This window comes from Rana temporaria, chromosome 13 (assembly GCF_905171775.1).
Source record: "Rana temporaria chromosome 13, aRanTem1.1, whole genome shotgun sequence".
In the NCBI taxonomy this organism is placed as follows: Eukaryota; Metazoa; Chordata; class Amphibia; order Anura; family Ranidae; genus Rana; species Rana temporaria.
The window spans coordinates 42,939,505-42,958,164 of NC_053501.1; the positions used below are offsets into that span (position 1 = coordinate 42,939,505).

An 18,660-nucleotide genomic window follows, 5' to 3' on the forward strand; every position below is an offset into this window, starting at 1 on the left:
CGTGATTCCCCATCAAACAATAATTTCCAACACAGGGATTGGATCCTAGTGGCCAGGAGATCTATTTAAAGAAACTGGACATCCTCCTCTTGCCCTAAAAGTTTACAAATTAAACAGGAACTGCTGCAGTTACTTTCATAGGAAAAATTAACACTGATTTCAACCATGCGGCTTCCAGTAAATGCTTCTACATAAGATGGTTGACCTTCATGAAAACAACGTTATCTCAAGAGGAACTTAAGACCTTCGATGGTTCATTCTCCTACTACAAGGGGCTTCAAATGCTCTTTGACAAGAAAGATCCCCCTTGAGAAACTCCCTTCCCTAATAAGTCTCTAGGGGGCTAGATATGAAAATATCAATCTGCTCTTCTATTGTGCTAGCAAGCCAGATAGTAATATTGATTCTCCTTGAAAATCATATTTAGAGACTAGGGCCCAGATTCACAAAGCACTTACGCCGACGTATAACAAGTTAAGCCGACGTAAGTGCAAATGTGCGCCATCGTATCTGTGCGCCAGACCCACAAACAAATATGCGCCTAAAAACAGGCTACACCCCGCCGACGTATTTTGCTTACGCCGGCGTCGAGTGGGCGCACATTTAGGCTGGGAGCATGGTGCCGCTCCCATTGATTAGCCATTCAAACATGCAAATGAGGAAAATACGGCGATTCACGAACGTGCGTGTGCCCGGCGCATGCTACGCGAGATGCGCGTAAGTTGTACGTCCGGCGTAAAGTTATTCCCCATAAAGGAGGTGCAACCCAGCAACAGACATGCTCAGGTCTGGACCAGGGAACACAAGCCGGGGGTATTGTGCGTTGGACGTGTGTGGCTGGCTGGGCGTACGTTATGTTCACGGCGTACGCAGTGATCCAGCGTAGCTTAGGCAGTTTTGCCGGCGTGGTTGTGAGCAGGCGCATAGGGGTGCGTCCACGTCACGGCGCATGCCCAGTTCGTGATACGTACCTGTCTGGCGCTCGGCCCATCATTTGCATGGGGTCACACCTCATTTGCATGGGTTCACGCCCACTTCCACCTACGTTGGCGTGCGCCTTCGAAACCCACGCCACGCTGGCGCAGCGTTGGGAGCACTGGCTTGCTGAATGCAATGCTTGCCTATCTGCGCTGCGTTGGTGTATTCAAATGTAGCAGGTTTGCACTCCCTTTACCCCCCCCCCCCCATTTAGAAACCCTGCAAGATAGATCTATCCAGATTTTATTTTCACTGTCCATAGCATATGTTCTTTTACTTTTATTTTTACCCCCCCCAGATAAAGGAGACCAGGGTACAATGAATCGTCCTATGCTTTAACCACTATCAGCATAAAGTACCCTATATGCCCAAGAATACTTCTTGGCACTCTGATAGAAAAATGTATGTACCGCTAGGTGCGTCTTTTTCTTAAAAGCTGTGCTTAGTGAAAATGTTTATTCCAGTTGACAGGGACACTGCCACTTCAATAAATTACAGTAAAACCTTGGTTTGAGAGTAACATTTTTAAGAAATTTTGACTTGAAATACAAGCGATGTCTTGATATAAGAGTAGCATCATGTCACAACTGAGTATAAAAGAGAAGAGAGAAGGCACCTCTAAGGCCGGGTACTCACGAGCAAACATGTACGGTGAAACCGGTCCGTCGGACCGTTTTCACCGTACATGCCTGCCAGAGGGCTTCTGTACGATGGTTGTACTAACCATCGTACAGAAGTCCGCACGTAAACACTACGGGGGGCGTGTCCGCGTCGTCGCCGCGACGATGACGCGGCGACGTGGGCGGGCCTGCCATTTAAAGGCTTCTACGCATGCGTCAAAGTCATTCAACGCATGCGAGGGACGGCGGGCGCTCGGACATGTACGGTAGGTCTGTACTGACGACCGTACATGTCCGAGCGGGCAGGATTCCAGCGGACGGTTTTAAAACACGTCCAGGAATATTTGCCCGCTGGGAAAAGGCCCGGCGGGCAAATGTTTGCTGGAATTCGGCCTGCTCGCGCCCACACACGACCAAACATGTATGCTGAAACTGGCCCGCGGACCAGTTTCAGCATACATGTTTGGTCGTGTGTACGGGGCCTCAGTGTAGCAATATGGTTACTTTTAATGACGGTACAACATTTAGCAACTTGTTGCTACACTTAGAGGCGCCTCTCTTCTTTTTTATACTCTGTAGCTCCTGCTTGATTTTGCTTCTAATCCCCTTGTGGAGGCTCCCATTTGTGGATGGACATTTTATGGTTACACAACCTATCACATTGCTATAATCTTTTTATATGGACTATAAACTGAAGAACTTATAAATAAATGGTTGTGGAACAAATCATTTGAGTTATCATTATTTCTTATGGGGAAATTTGCTTTGATATACAAGTGCTTTGGATTACAAGCATGTTTCTGGAACGAATTATGCTTCCAATCCAAGGTTGTATTGACTGTATTTTTAAAAAACAATAAAAACATTAAAAACACTCTCAAATTCAAGTGCTTGAAGCAGAACTTAAAGGGGTTGTAAAGGTCTGTACACTTGTTCACTTTGAACCCTCCAGCCCCCACCCCCCCCCCTTTTTAATTTCTAGTGGCATCATGTACCATTTACTTCCTAGTTTCCAACCGCTCTTAGCTCAGGCATGTAGGTAGGTGGCATACCTCCCAACCCACCTGGATTTTGCGGGAATTTCACGCACAGACTGCATGTTCCCGCAGTCCCGCGCAGGGGTTAATTTTCCAGCACCGGAAGGAGAAGGTCAGAGGGGAGACATGCCGGAGCGGAGCGCTGTGTGGTCTGCGGCAGCTGAAGAGAAGAGGAGAACCCGTGCACAGAGGGGAGACATGCGGAACTCCCCCGCTCAACAACTTTGATCCACTGCGCTCCAAGCCCACCCACTTGTGTGATGTGTGCGGTGGTGGTTGGAGCAGATAAGCAGCAGGGAGGAGGCGCAGAGAAGTGGAGTAGGTGGGGGAGCTGGCGGCATCCAATGAGCATGCAGTCTCCGTCAGAGACTAGTGGTGATGTCAGTGCACACAAACCGAATGAGTGGAGTCGGGGCCGTGAACTGTGGATGTTTACAAGCCTGATATTTTACTCTAATTGTAAGTGCAATAACTTTTTATGTCAATAAAATGTCACTCTTCTCCTTGCTTTCATATGTCCTAATGGAGCTGTAAGGTACCTGCCTGAACTGTGTGGAGCTGGTCGGAAATTAGCTGTAGCTGCCTTTAGGAGAATGTCTCAGAGCATTGTCTGATCTGGTATGGATCAATGTTCTCACAGTTTGAATTGTGTTTATTTAATGTGCATTTTTAAGGTTTAGTGTGTCACATGTCATTTGTATTTGGCACTGTATATATATTGGTGGATGAGAAGCAGTTTCAGGACACCATGCACTTCTATTCATTTCTGTATTGATTCATTTATTGAAATAGCTTTGCCATGAGTAGTGGTAAGAATACTGCATGTAACATATATTTGGTTTTGAGGTGAATTATTTTGGGGATAATGCACCTATTTATAATTTTTTTTTATGTAATAAGTCTCCAGCAGTGACATATACAGTGCAGAGGCAGAGTTGCAGTGTAGCCTGAGCTAAGAGAAGAAAGATGGCAATGTCTGGAGCGTGCTGCAGCCTGGCTCTCTTCACCTGGCTGCTCTCCAACTGCTTTGTCCATCTGTTGTAGGGAAGCCGTGATCGTGGATGGGGTAAGTGCAGACCTAGCAGCGGGGGTTGTTGCCGCCCCTCAAAAATGGAGCACCAGCCGCGACTGCTGACAAGGTCCAACCAGATGGAGTTTTACTAGAATCTCACCCTAATGACCCTATAGTGCTGAAGCTTAGTCGCAAGGGACCTTGATCTGCTCCATGCTATCACCCCCCAAAAAGAAGATGTTATCATTGCAGGGAAGCTGGACATTTCAGGGCACAATGCCCTAAGAGAGAGACTGTGTCTCACCTAACTGCTGAAGTTCTGAAAACATTACAGAAACTGTTTCCTGGGAACCTTTAAGGGAGCCAACTGAAGGCCGTTCATCACAGAGAGGTCCAAAATGAAAGATGTGAAAAAGTCACTGCAGGAGTCCAAAGTACCAAAGCAAGTCTCCTCTGTGACTTCTGACCAGCAGGCGGACTCGCACTGTTTGTTTTCAGGTAGACAGGCACAGGAAGCCAATGCACATCACTCCTTCAGGATTGCCATGGAACAGGGAACAAGGAAACAAGGAACAAGGAAAACTGAAGCAAACTAAGAGAAGAGTGCAAGTCCAGACTTCTGAGCCTGCTCAGAACAAGTTCCTGAACAATAGGTGGGTCCCTTGTCTATAGTCCCAATTCAAGTAGAAGATGTCTACACCAGTTGCTGCACATTTGAACACATTTTGCGGCACAATTGAAGTTATTGTATCAAGACTTTTATGACAAGTATCTGAAACATAAAGTAATACCCCTACAGAAGTTGGAAGACTTGGAGAAGTTCCCATATGATGGGTTCCTTCCAATCCGACTGACATTTGGTCCTTCTACAGTTGTGAAAACAGAGACATGTGATACCTTAGCAGCCCTCCTAGAGCTGACCTTTTTGTTGATAGGGACAAACACCAATCTAATGAAAAGACTACTCATCCTTATAGCCATGACCAGCCCCTTTGTTGTCCTTGAAACTGAGGACACTAGGGTGGAGCTGATCCCTGAGGTAATCATTGTTGAAATGTCAATTCTATCATCCCTCAATCACCTATCTGTGACACGTTTTTTTTCTTGCACTGACCCAAAAAAGTAGAAGCTGTCACTTCTTGGCCTTGACCGAATGACGTCACTAAACTAAGGTCATTCTTAGGAATCTGCTCCTACTACCAAGGATTTGTCAAAGGGTTCGCTATAATAGCCTGACTCCTCAAAGGGTTGTTAAAGAATGAGGAGGAAAATGTGGATGCACCCAAGCCAAATAAGCCAAGTAAAGGAACCAGAATGCATTGAGAATCTATTTGAGATAAGTGGACAGATAAGTTTGAGCAGGTGTTTCACCAGCTGAAGAGTTTGACCAATGCTTCGATGCTAATCTTTGCTGACCCCACTAAACCATATTAACTACATCAATGCTAGCAGAGACGGACTGGGTGGGTAATATACCAAGAGCATGATGGACATCTGCAACAAGTCACATATGTGAGTAGACTCTGACCCCCAGCAATAGACACTACTCTACTCACAAGCAGGGATGGACTGGCCATTGGGACTACAGGGAGTTTCCCGGTGGGCCGATGGCTCAGTGGGCCGGCTTCAGTGACAGTGGACCGCCGCCCCCCTCAGCTCCTCTGTCTCTCCCTCCCCACAGCGCTCACCTGGGGGGGGGGACAGAGAAGCAGGGGGAGGACCAGAGGAGCAGGGGGGTGACAGAGGAGCATGGGGGAAGGGACAGACAGACAGCTGACTCAACAGCTATGGCCTGGGAGTTTCTCACTTCTGCCTAATCTTGTCCCAAACTGATTCTTTGCCAGGGTGAAATAATGTCTAGCTTCCCCACTGGTACTGCCTATAAGAGTACCATTACCAGCCGTTTTACTAATAAAGTAGAACGGCTAGTGGCTAGTGAAGGGGGAGAGGGGGCCTGGGGGGGGGGACGGGAGTTGTCTGGCCGCCATGGGAAAGACCTATCAAAGTGGGCCAGTCTGGATGAAGTCCAGGGCCAAATTGTTGTCCCAGTCCAGCCCTGCTCACAAGTTAGAGTTTCTGGTCTTCAAGTTGGCAGCGGTAGACAAGCTAAAGGACTATGTGTATTGTGTAGACTTTGTGATCAAGACTGACAACAACCCACTTAGCTAAGTACTCACCATGGCCAAGCTAGATGCTACCGGGCACCAGCGGTTGACTGCTCTGTCTGGTCCCAATTTGTTCTAAAGTATTGTCGTGGAGCCAGAAACAGGGATGCTGATACTCTCTCCAGTAGGCCTTATGGTTTAGATGTTCCCAGAGACATTAATAACTCCAGGAGTACAAGCCCTTTGTCAAAGGGTGGAGCACCATGCCAAAGTGGTGACAGGGGCTAAAATTGTTGGAGTCACCACAGCTAGTGTTCCCAAATATTACTGTGCCCTTTTAGAGGTGAAGGCCTGCCCAGGTTATCAAAGAAATATCTATGGAAAGACCAACAAGAAGATCCCCTCTGCAATCTAACGCTGTTTGGGGATGGCCCCTTCCTGTTCCAACATGACTGCGCACCACATAAAGCAAGGTCCATAAAGACATGGATGAGTGAACTTGGGGGTGAAGGAACTTGACTTACCTCAACCAAATAGAACACTTTTGGGATAAGTTAGAGCGGAGACTGCGAGCCAGGCCTTTTCGTCCAACATCAGTATCTGACCTCACAAATGCGATTCTGGAAGAATGGTCAAAAATTCCCATAGACACACTCCTAAACCTTGTGGACAGCCTTCAAAGAAGAGTTAAAGCTGTTATAGCTGCAAAAGGTGGGCCAACGCAATATTGAACCCTATGGACTAAGACTGTAATGCAATTAAAGTTCATGTGCGTGTAAAGGCAGGTGTACCAATACTTTTGACAATATAGTGTATTGCATTTATTTTCTAAAAAAAAATAATTTAGTTTCACTTGAAATAGTCGTTTAGTGTAAGATGCCAGTGTGTTTTGTGTATTTACCACTAGATGGCATGACTGTACAATCTACTCATCACGTCCAGGCCCTGACTACATAAATAGCAGTTGACTTTTTAGCTACATTTTCTAAATCTTTGCTCAGCAACCTGCTTGGTGGGTATGCTAAGCCATTTTCAGCCTATACAATGATTTTATATCTATTGGTAAAACGTAACTGCATAACTATGTAACTATATAAAAGTTAATTTGTGTTAACTATAATCTAATCTGTAGTGTACTAAGTTCCAAGACAAATTCTTATGTTTGAAAAGGGTTAGCATTAATTTTTGGATAATTTGGCTAATGTGTGGACAGATTTTTTTCACACCTGAAGAGAGTTTATGCCCATCTCAAAGCCAGCCAACAGCAGATACCGGTAATTGAGAAGAGTGTTTGCAACTGAGATTAACATCCTTCAGGGCCGGTTAACACCAGAATTGCACAGGAACACAGATTCCTGTGTGTACCTATGCAGTGTTTTTTGACAGCCCATTCATTTAAATGTCCTGAAAAATGCCTTGGACTGTGCAAAAAGTAGTGCTTAAAAATGCACTGCACCAAACCACATGGTGCTGCAGCAGAGTGCGTCTCGGTGTCCGCAAACGCACTGTGTTTGCAATCTGCTTTTGGGGTGCCATAAACAATACATTGGCAACCGCATGCAGATCACAAGGGCAGCTTTTTTGATTACGGTGTGGAAAAAAAAGCCCATTACGTGCGCTTTTCCCAGTTTCCACACAGCACTCTGGTGTGAACCGGCCCTCAGGCCAGGCATAGCACAAGTAAAGAAGGGATTACACGGAAACTGTCCAGTTTACTGTTCATCGTGACATATTAACTGTAGAAATGAACATGTGCTCCTGTTATATAATAATAATAATAATAATAATGTGTTTAACTTGCCATTAGCAGTACAACTATGAGTGCAAGGATTGAAAATAAACTATACAATAAGCTATTTTTCACTGGCACATCACTGGTCATATGCTTGTAAATTGACACTTGATTTGGAAAAGGCTGTTGACTCCTGCTCTAAAGTGTCTAAAGTGTCATTGTCATTGTCCTCATTCAACAGCCATTGTCATTTGAATGGTTGTCAAGCATTGCTCATGGTTATTACACTTCAGTGTCTACACCTTGATTCTGGAGGATAAAAATACAATAACCAGTTTTAGAGTTACTCAAGTACCAAAAAAGTACACATACATACATACATACATAAATCTTGTTTAAAAAAGTTATTGTTGTTAAACAAATAATGTCCACTTAGGTTGGTTGCCAGGTCCTCAAATTATCCAATGACAGTACTTTTAGTAAAAGTCAAATTATTATGAAAAAAACTCAGCCCATATTGACCACTAGCAATGATCTAAAAGGAAGCAAGTTTGTGTTCTGTCTGCACAAGTGTTGCATGCATCCCGTGCTGGCAATCTCATAGATGTCTATTTGGACATGCAGCTGCACGGACACAGCCACTATGTCTCAATATGACGTGTGTGTGTACAAGGCCCCAAAAACACCCTGGATTAGGGTGATCAGACATCCCCAGTTTCCGGGGGCAGTCCCCAGATTGAGGACACTGTCCCCGGACCAAGTCTGTTTGGATTGGATTGGTGAATTGGATTTGAACAGGGGCTGGGGCAATTTCAAAGGCAGTCAGTGCAGAATAAAAAAAAAATCTGAATTACACCCCCGCTCCGCCACTCCTACCAGCTTAAGGGGGTTTATTTTTTTCCATTATCTGTGCCCCCTTCTGATGATCATGTGCTGGTCGGAGCGGAGGGAATATTTCTTCAGTTTTGAGTGTATACCCAATCCTATTCATCTCCGCTCACATGTTCTTCTGCCTTGGCTCAAGTCCCGGCCAGCCGCCTGCCTGCTTATCTCCTTGCCTTCCCTGGCAGAGTGATCTTCCTCTGCTCCTCACCCAGTAGTAGCTGGGGCCCGGAGAGCAAAATTTGACAGGCTGTGAGGTGGGTGGTGGCGATGGGCAGAGAGTCGCTGATTGCCGCCATTACTAGTAAAAAAAAATATGTCCCCAGATTTCATTTTAAAAATCTGGTCACCTTACCCTGGGTAGGTTGTTCCAAACATCTTGGGGAAATAACCACAGATCTTCTGTGAATGTAGGCTGCCTCAAATCCTTCTATCTCTTCATGTACTCCCAGACAATATCCATGATGTTGAGATCAGGGCTTTGTGGCAGCTAAACCATCACTATCAGGATGCCTTGTTCTTCTTTGCACTGAAGATAGTTCTTAATGACATTGGCTATATGCTTGGGGTTGTTGTCCTGCTGCAGAATACCTTTGGGACCAATCTTATGCCTCCCTGATGGTATGGAATGATGGAAAAGTATCTGTATATTTTGTAGATTTCGACTCATCAGTCCAGAGCAACTGCTAAGATGGCCTAGGCCAATGATGGCAAACCTTGGCACCCCAGATGTTTTGGAACTACATTTCCCATGATGCTCAACTACACTGCAGAGTGCATGAGCATCATGGGAAATGTAGTTCCAAAACATCTGGGGTATCAAGGTTAACCATCACTGGCCTAGGCTATAAGAAGATTGCCAAGACCCTGAAACTGAGCTGCAGCATGGTGGCCAAGACCATACAGCGGTTTAACAGGACAGGTTCCACTCAGAACAGGCCTCACCATGGTCGATCAAAGAAGTTGAGTGCACATGATCAGCGTCATATCCAGAGGTTGTCTTTGGGAAATAAACGTATAAGTCCTGCCAGCATTGCTGCAGAGGTTGAAGGTGTGAGGGGTCAGCATGTCAGTGCTCAGACCATACGCCACACACTGCATCAAATTGGTCTGCATGGCTGTAGTCCCAGAAGGAAGCCTCTTTTAAAGATAAAGCACAAGAAAGTCCACAAGCAGTTTGCTGAAGACAAGTAGACTAAGGACATGGATTATTGGAACCATGTCCTGTGGTCTGATAAGGCCAAGATAAACTTATTTGGTTCAGATGGTGTCAAGCGTATGTGGCGGCGATCAGGTGAGGAGTACAAAGACAAGTGTGTCTTGCCTACAGTCAAGTATAGTGGTGGGAGTGTCATGGTCTGGGGCTGTATGAGTGCTGCTGGCACTGGGGAGCTCCAGATCATTGAGGGAACCATGAATGCCAACATGTACTGTGACAAACTGAAGCAGAGCATGATCCCCCCCTCTTCAGAGACTGGGCCGCAGGGCAGTATTCCAACATAAGGACCCCAAACACACCTCCACAACGACCACTGTCTCGCTAGAGAAGCTGAGGGTAAAGGTGATGGACTGGCCAAGCATGTCTCCAGACCTAAACACTATTGAGCATCTGTGGGGCATCCTCAAACAGAAGTAGGAGGAGCGCAAGATTTCTAACATCCACCAGCTCCATGATGTCATCATGGAGGAGTGGAAGAGGACTCCAGTGGAAACCTGTGAAGCTCAAGAGGGTAAAGGGCCCAGCAAATTTACACTGTTATACAAGCTGTACACTCACTGCTTTACATTGTAGCAAACTATCATTTCTTCAGTGTTGCCACATGAAAAGATATAAAACAATATTTACAAAAAATGTGAGGGGTATACTCACTTGTACCAATTACCAATTCTACACTGGCCACCAACGTAATGGGGATTTACACAAACCACTAATGTAAGGGGGACCTTCACACTGGGCACTAGTGTGAATGAAAGGATTGTACACCAAGTCCACACATAGCTGAGAGCAGGATCTCATTTCCCTTTTCCTTTCTCCTGTACAATCAGACCTGTACGACTGTGGCCCTTAACTCTTGACTCTTTCCATATTGTACCACCTTGAGATATAGTTGGCTAATGAGTGGTGCATTGCACAGTCAAAAGAAAAGCAATACTGCCTTTTCACTGCCTGCAGGAGACAGCCATCATCTTATGTGCACCAGGGTTCGTCTACTAGGCCCCAATGCTAGATCCCTCTTAGACACTTCTCCCCTTGCTCAGTTTACAATTCCTATTCCTAGGTTGTTCATGCTGTTCTGTTTGGAGTAAGACCTCCTGCCCAGTATAGTAGGGTGACCAGACATCCCTAAGTTTCAGGGGACAGTCCCCTGATTGAGGACACTGTCCCCGGAACAAGTCTGTCCCTGGTTTTGTCCCCAGATTGTCCCTGGGTTTTGTCCCCAGAATTAAAATAAAAAAATTAGAATTACACACTCCCGCTCCGCCGTGCCTACTAGCATAGGGGGGTTGTATTTTTTCCATTATCTGTGCCCCTTTCTGATGATCATGTGCTGGTCGGAGCGGAGGGAATATTAATTCAGCTTCGCTCGCATGTTGTTCTGCCTTGGCTCAAATCCTGGCCAGCCACCTGCCTATCTCCTTGCCTTCCCTGGAGGAGTGATCTTCCAATGCTCCCCATCCAGTAGTAGCCGGGGCCCGAAGAGTAAGGCCCTATGCACACGAGACGCAGATGCAAACTCATCTAAACACATGTTTTCAAACGCAAAAAACAGCGCTTAAAACGCCCGTTTTTGCAGCGAATTTCGCAGCGTTTTACTGCGTTTGCATATATAAGCGTTTGGTTAAGAAACATCATAAGACCTTCCCTAAGCTCAAAAAACAGTATTATTTAACCAGTAACCAGTAGTGAGTAGCAGCTGAGAGAGCAGCAGTGTACGTGTATTTAGCGTGTCACTTGCCATGTCACCTGCCTCAAGTTGTGAATTGTCCACTTGCCATGTCATCTGCCACGTCACCTGGCCACGCCACCTGCCACAAGTTGTGGATTGTCCACTGGCCACGTCACCTGCCACAAGTTGTGGATTTTCCACAATGCAATGCAAGCAATTACATTTTTTTATGTTTTTTTATGTTTTTTCATCATTTGGCATAATTTTTGAGATTTCTAATGTAAAAAAATAGGTCACCTTTAAAAACGCCTATAAACGTAATCGCGGCAACGATTTGCGTCTGAAACTCGAAAACTTTTGCGTCTGAACCCATTTTTTTGCTTCTGAAAAAACGAGCATAAACAAGCATAAACGCAACTGCCGAAAAACACAGAAAAATGTGACTGTGTGCATGGACACATAGGATAACATTGAATGTGTCCAAATGCCTCTGAACACGTGTTTACCAGCATCTCGTGTGCATGGGGCCTTAGACTTGAGAGGCTGTGAGGCGGGCGGCGACGGGCAGAGAGTCGCTGATTGTTGCCATTACTAGTAAAGAAAAAAAAAATATGTCCCCGGATTTCATTTAAAAAATCTGGTCACCTTAGCCTAGCGCAGCTACCATAAGATCACACAGGCAATATAGTTCTACCTTTTGTTTTCTAAAATCTCTCCCATTGCCTGCCAGGTACTCAGTGTGGTGTTGCTACTGCTTTTGGGTCATCACATTAACTACTACGTATGCGTGTACCACTGTTTCTGCTGTAACTGTAGTGCTGATTTGGGTAATGGTAACTGAAAAGGATTTACCGTAACAGTAACAAACTTTGATTGCATTTGTTAGATGAAGACTTTGGTAATTAATAACTAATAAGGTAATTTATTGCATGCCTTGTGTGTCTCTTTATAGCTGCTGGATACAGAGTGTTGAAATATGTGTGTGTGTTCTATCTCCTGTCCAAAGGAAGGAGAGAAAATAAAACAGGTGTGTCAGTAGGATAAGGGCTCAAAAAATTTGTGGCAGGGATCAGAGAACCAGTTTCACCAGAGGCTCCTTTGGGGGTAGCGCTACATAAATGACGTAGCATGCAGTATTGTTAAATCTTGGATGACTGTACATTACACTAATTGAGTGTGATTAGGTAACACTACAATACATACACATTAGGAAGCTATTTGCTTCAACAGGTATAGTGTATTTAAAGGCATTTTTTTCAGTTTTGGATAGAATGGGGAAGGGTCAGATACTCGGCCAAATTTTAATTGCTCTCTGTGTCCCCGCTGGAGGCATTTACCCTCTATTGGTTCTGGTATCTGAGACAGAAAGTAAGGGGGATTGAGAGCAATTGGCAAGGGGAAATCTTCCAATGGGAACAAATCTTCTGGTGACAAATGGGTAAGAATAGTATTAATTTCACTTTTGGGAAATTATCTCTCCCTTTCTGTTTCTCCCCCAAGACAGGAAATTAAGGTACATCTCCTCAGCAGGACACAGACTGCAAAAACTCTGATAAGTGATTTAACCTTTCCTCCCCTATCCAAAACTAAAAGAAAGTTTGGGTTATTCAGTTTATTCACTTTAATTTATTACAATGCTCATGTATCTGTACCCTTAGCAACAACACTGCCCTGATCCTGCCTGGAAAATGGATATATACAGGTCAACATTTAAGAATTCATTCTAAGAATTATACAAAAAGATACATTTTAACTATACAGTGTATAATGCTAGCTTTTGTGCAATAAAATAATTAATATTGGTAAAAATTGCAGGGTACAAATAATAGAAGGCTGATTAAGCTGTGCGCATAATTAATCTGACTCAGGGCTTTGTATTTTATAGTAATTCATGTTGATTGTCATACATTTACTTTTACAGGAGAGAATTCATGAAGACATCAAATATGTGAAATCCAAAGAACAGAAGTGGCCCGATCACTTATCAACACCTTGAGGGTCTGTGAGACAAGTACATACATCTTTTTTACACAGGGTATACAGTATAGGGAACATTTGTGACAATAGTTAGTGTTAAGTCTAGTACACACGGCCCAAATTTTGGCTGGCATCGGCTGGTTCAATAGAAATCGTCCAATGTTCAGCCCGTGTGTATGGCAGCTGTTCCAACAGAAGCCGGCCAAATGGCCATGACCGAAAAAGGTCTGCCGACTCCCGGTCAAGGCTCTCTGGAGTGTTCGGGTGAGGGGTGTCCCCCTGTGAGAACTCAATACCTCGGCAGGAGAGATCGCTGTACTAATATTGAATTATCAGTACAACAGTTTCAACCTGAGCTGACAGTTTGAATGTAAAAAGGCAAGTGGTGTGTACTAGGCTTTAGAATTTTCTTCCATTTTAATGGATTATGAAGCTATACAAACAGAGGCCCACAATAGCAATGTCTCTAAGACTTAATAAGGATACCAGGTACAGTACAGCACAGCCTCAACTATAATGCTCCCTCTGTATCTACAAATACTAGAGAATGACCGCTAATTCAGTAAACAGTACAGTACAAATATGCACTCAGCCTCTGTGGCAGCTTCTCTGGCAGTGAAATTGCAGGAAGGTTTTGGTAAAGGGGTAAACAACTGGAGGGATCTTAAGGCTGGCAGTGGCACCACACATAAGTGGCTGAAGGAATTCCACGACTAGCATCACAGGTGAGCAGCAGGAGAAGTCCCAGTGCTAATAGCACAAGTGGGCAGCTGCAGGGCCACTTCCTATTGGGCTTTAGCCCAGCCACCCAAACCCCAGGACTAACTGTTGAGAAGCACACACCTGGCTGCAGGTCACATGTCCAGCCACCTCTGCCTCATTCAATGTAATTTCTCTGAGCTAAGCGGATGGGAAATAGAAAAACTTATGTAGCACTACCCCCAAAAGAGCTGCTGGTTTGTTTTGGGTGGCATGTTACCTCTATTCCTTTGCCATCTAGGGTGCACGATGAGAGCTGGGAAGAACTGCAACTTTAGGTGTCTTTTTCTGTGCTTTATTACCCAACGGGGTAAAATAATAAAAGTAGTAGTTGAAGAGGTAGAAAGGATATTAGTGGCCTGTAAATCAATCACTGTTTCGGGGATTCCTCTAATGCGAATATTTGACCTTCTCGTAATCTTCCAATCTTGTTTGTAGAGTCAAATTCTCCTCTTTAAGGTTATCGATTTCTGAGGAGAAATCAGCTGTACATTTTTCCAAATCATCAGTCCTTAATTCTAGTGCTGATGTTCGCTGTCCTAGTCCCCTTATCTCCTTAGTAAGGCTTGTAGTGATATATAGGTTGATTCAGTAAGAGTTAGGCCGGCTTATCAGTAGATAAGCCGACCTAACTCAGAATCTACGCCGACTTATGTTTAAGCGTATGCTCTAACAGAGATACGCTTAAACATATCTAAGATACGACGGCTTGCGCCGTCCTATCTTAGATTGCAATATTTTGGATGGCCGCTAGGTGGCGCTTCCATTGCGGTCGGCGTAGAATATGTAAATGAGTAGATACGCCGATTCACGAACGTACGCCCGGCCGACGCAATACTTTTACGCCGTTTACGTAAGAGATAGGCCGCGTAAAGTTAGAGCTAGGCCCTATTGGAATAGTAATGTCAAGTATGGCCGCCGTTCCCGCGTCGAAATTCGATTTTTTTACGTCGTTTGCGTAAGTCGTCCGTGAATCGGGATTTCGTAGTTTACGTCCACGTCAAAATCAATAGGCCCGTGCAGCGTACTTAGCCGCAATGCACACTGGGAAATGTAGGCGCCCGGCGCATGCGCAGTTCGCGAAAAACGTAAGGTCAAGCCCCATCAACATACAACACGCCCCCCTTAAACACATTTGAATTAGGCGCCCTTACGCCCGCCGATTTAGGCTACGCCGCCGTAACTTAGCAGGTAAGTACATTGTTAATCATGTACTTGCCTAGCTAACTTACGGCGGCGTAGCTTAAATGCCTTAAGCTACGCCGCCGCAAAGTTAGGCATAGGTACCTGAATCTACCTAATAAATAGTCTGAGGTAGCCTTTAATGATTTTTGTAACAGCAGCTCTATTTGTTCCAGTGTTACTTGTGGTGGCAAGTCCTTCTGTAATGTTTTATCACAGTTCTCTATAATATTCCCTGGAGAGTATTTATTTTGGCTTTGTTCCTTTAATGGGGCCAGAACTTCATTGTGTGACACAGTAGGAGGGGCTGTCTGCTGTTTCAACTCCCTCCCTGTTACATCTGCATAGGATGGCTTCAGTGCCATGACAGGAACACTGTAGCACTGTGAGCCAGCTCTCTCACGCCTGTTTTTGGCACAAAATGTGCTCCAAAACCCCCCAGAAAAGGGTACCCTTGTGAGGTAGGTGGCTGTGTAGTCCCTTTGGGTGTTTTTTTGGGCAGGTTTGGGGGTTACCTCTGCCGTTATCAGGCTCCTCAGGTCCGCGGTGTAGGGAGCTCTAGGCAGGCATTACCTCACCGCTGAGCTCCACCTCTGCACCTTCTGAAACTTTTTATTGCATTGATACATGTCCCCTGGGACTGTACCCGAGTCCCCATACACTTTTTTGGCAATAACTTGCATATAAATCTTTAAAATTAGCACTTTTGATTTTTCATGTTTGTGTCCCATACATAGACTTTAACCACTTAAGGACCAGAAGGATTTGCCCCCTTAATGACCAGGCCATACTTTGCGATACGGCACTGCATCGATTTAACTGAAAATTACGCGGTCTTGCGGCGCTGTACCTAAACAAAATTAATGTCCTTTTTTTTTACACAAATAGAGCTTTCTTTTGATGCTATAAACGGAAAAAGAGCGCAAATTAAAAAAAATGATATATATATTTTTTTACTTTTTGCTATAATAAATATCCCCCAAAAAATGTAAAAAAAAAAAAAATCAGTTTAGGCCGATATGTATTCTTCTACATATTTTTGGTTAAAAAATTGTTTACTAGTAATGGTGGTAATCACCGGGACTGCGACATTGCTGCGGACAAATCAGACACTTTTGACACTTTTTTGGGACTATTGACATTTATACAGCGACCAGAGCTAAAAATAGCCACTAATTACTGTATAAATGTCACTGGCAAGGAAGTGGTTAACACTGCTGGCCAATCTGTCTATCCTCCCCTGACAGAACAGGGATCTGTATGTTTACATTGACAGATCCCCATTCTGTCTCTCTCAGGAGCGATCACGGTTGGCCAGCAGACATCGCGGCCGCCTGCCACACGCATCGGCTTTGGCGGTGCACCGCGTTCCCCCCTAGTGGTCTTAAAGCGGCCAATGTACCATGATGGCAATTCACCTAGGAGAGCAAACCTGCCGCAGTATAACTGTGGCGGCTGGTCTCTAAGTGGTTAATAGGGTTCGCATGTTCGCTCAAACCTTTTGCCTGTTCGCATGTTCTGGTGCGAACCGAATCGGGGGGGAGTATTCAGCTCATCCCTAGTGTCATACATTGTTATCACATGAATAATTTGTATAGAACATCTTATTGTACAAGTGTGACCTATTATTAATTCCTAAATAACATGTTCTTTTCCATGACAGTAGATTATTATAATCAAGGCTTTTAGGCTCTGCAGTTCTAAGACAAGAACCTTGACAGTGGTAAGAATTCTACTTTTCTTTTCTTTGCAGAATTGAGTAAACCACAATCCCTAAACTACAAACCCCAGTTTTCACAAGGGAAATGGGGGGCTTCAATAACCAAAACTGCAATGTTTATCCTCATGACCATAGGTATGCACAGCCTATTGCATTAGGATGTGCACCCCAAAGCTCAAAACACATATGCATGTATGTGCATGTGCATACTGTATATACTGACAGGGTCAGTAGAGCAGTGGACTGTGTCAGTTGTTTTTATTTTTATTAATTAATACATTTATTATTTTAACAATTATTTTTTTTCAATCATTTTTTTACAATTTTTTTTAGGAGTTCCATTAGGGGGCTTTGGTGAAATGTTGGGTCTAAACAGAGGGAATCTGCACCACACAGGGTGATTAGGGTGTGCCCAGGCACACCTGGCACACCCTGTGTGCACGCCTATGCTCATGACACATCATAGGAAGCACCCTCATGGCTAACAGAGAACAGAATTAGAAATAGACTTGAAAAACTCAACATTAATAAGTCATCAGAACCAGATGGCTTGCACCTGAGGTTCCTTAACCACTTCAATACCAGGCACTTTCGGCCATTCCTGCCCAGGACAATTTTCAGCTTTCAGTACTGTCACACTTTGAATGACAATTGCGCGGTCATGCAACACTGTACCCAAACTAATTTTTTTGCATTTTCTTCCCACAAATAGAGCTTTCTTTTGGTGGTATTTGATCACCTCTGGGGTTATTTTTTGCTAAACAAAGTAAAAAAAAAAGTTTTTGCCATAACATTTTGTTTTCCCCTTCACTGATGGGCACTGATGAGGCGGCACTGATGAAGCGGCACTGATGGGCACTGATGAGTTGTTGGCACTGATAAAGTGGCACTGATGGGCACTGATGAGGAGGCACTGATATGTAGAATTGATGGACACTGATAGGTGGCACTGATATGCAGCACTGATGGGCACTGATAGGCAGCACTGATGGGCACTGATTGGCACTGGTGGGCACTGACAGGTGGCCCTGATAGGCACTGACAGGTGGCCCTGATGGGAATTGACATGCGGCTGTGATGGGCACTGGCAGGCGGAACTGATTGGCACTGATAGGCGTTACTGATTGGCACTGACAGGTGGCACAGATGGGCAGCACTGATGATGAGGTACTGATAGATTACTGACAGGTGTTACTGCTGGGCACTGATTGGCACTGTGGTGGGCTCTGACGGGGCTGTGCTGATAATTAATGTGCCGATAATCAGCACAGACCTCCCCTCTGACAGGAAGACCCGCCGATTGGCTTTCCCTGTCAGAGCGAGCTGAGAAATGCAGTTTACGGTACTTCCTGGTTCACGTGATGATCAGCTTCTTATCACGATTGGAGATGCGCAGTGTCAAAATGGCACAGGTACACGCCGGCATGTTATCCTGCTGGACGTCATATGATGCCCAGTCAGGATAACAGAACCACTTCCTGGCCGTCATTCTGCATATGGCAGGTGGGAAGTGGTTAAGGAACTCAATCAAGTAATTGCCAGACCATTGTTCCAAATTTTTATGAACAGTCTATCGACTGGAATGGTACCAGCTGAATGGAGAAAAGTCAAAGTAGCACCAATATTTAAAAAAGGGCCAAGATACATCCCTGTGATTTACAGACCAGTTAGCCTAACATCAATTGTATGCAAGCTCTTAGAGGGGATGATAAGGGACTATATACATGATTTTAGTAATGACAATGGTATCATTAGCAGTAATCAGCAT

General features: G+C 44.7%; 1 protein-coding gene across 1 annotated transcript in view; it reads left to right on the top strand.

Annotated features, from left to right (window-relative positions):
• Nucleotides 1-13,255, top strand: part of LOC120920034 (catalase-like) — a 68,948-nt gene extending 55,693 nt beyond the window's left edge. Inside the window, exon 4 of the mRNA XM_040331941.1 lies at nucleotides 13,176-13,255. Coding sequence (XP_040187875.1) covers nucleotides 13,176-13,189 — 14 coding nt within the window. The 3' untranslated portion in view covers nucleotides 13,190-13,255. The remainder of the gene's footprint in view (nucleotides 1-13,175) is intronic.
• Nucleotides 13,256-18,660: the final 5,405 nt, after the last annotated feature.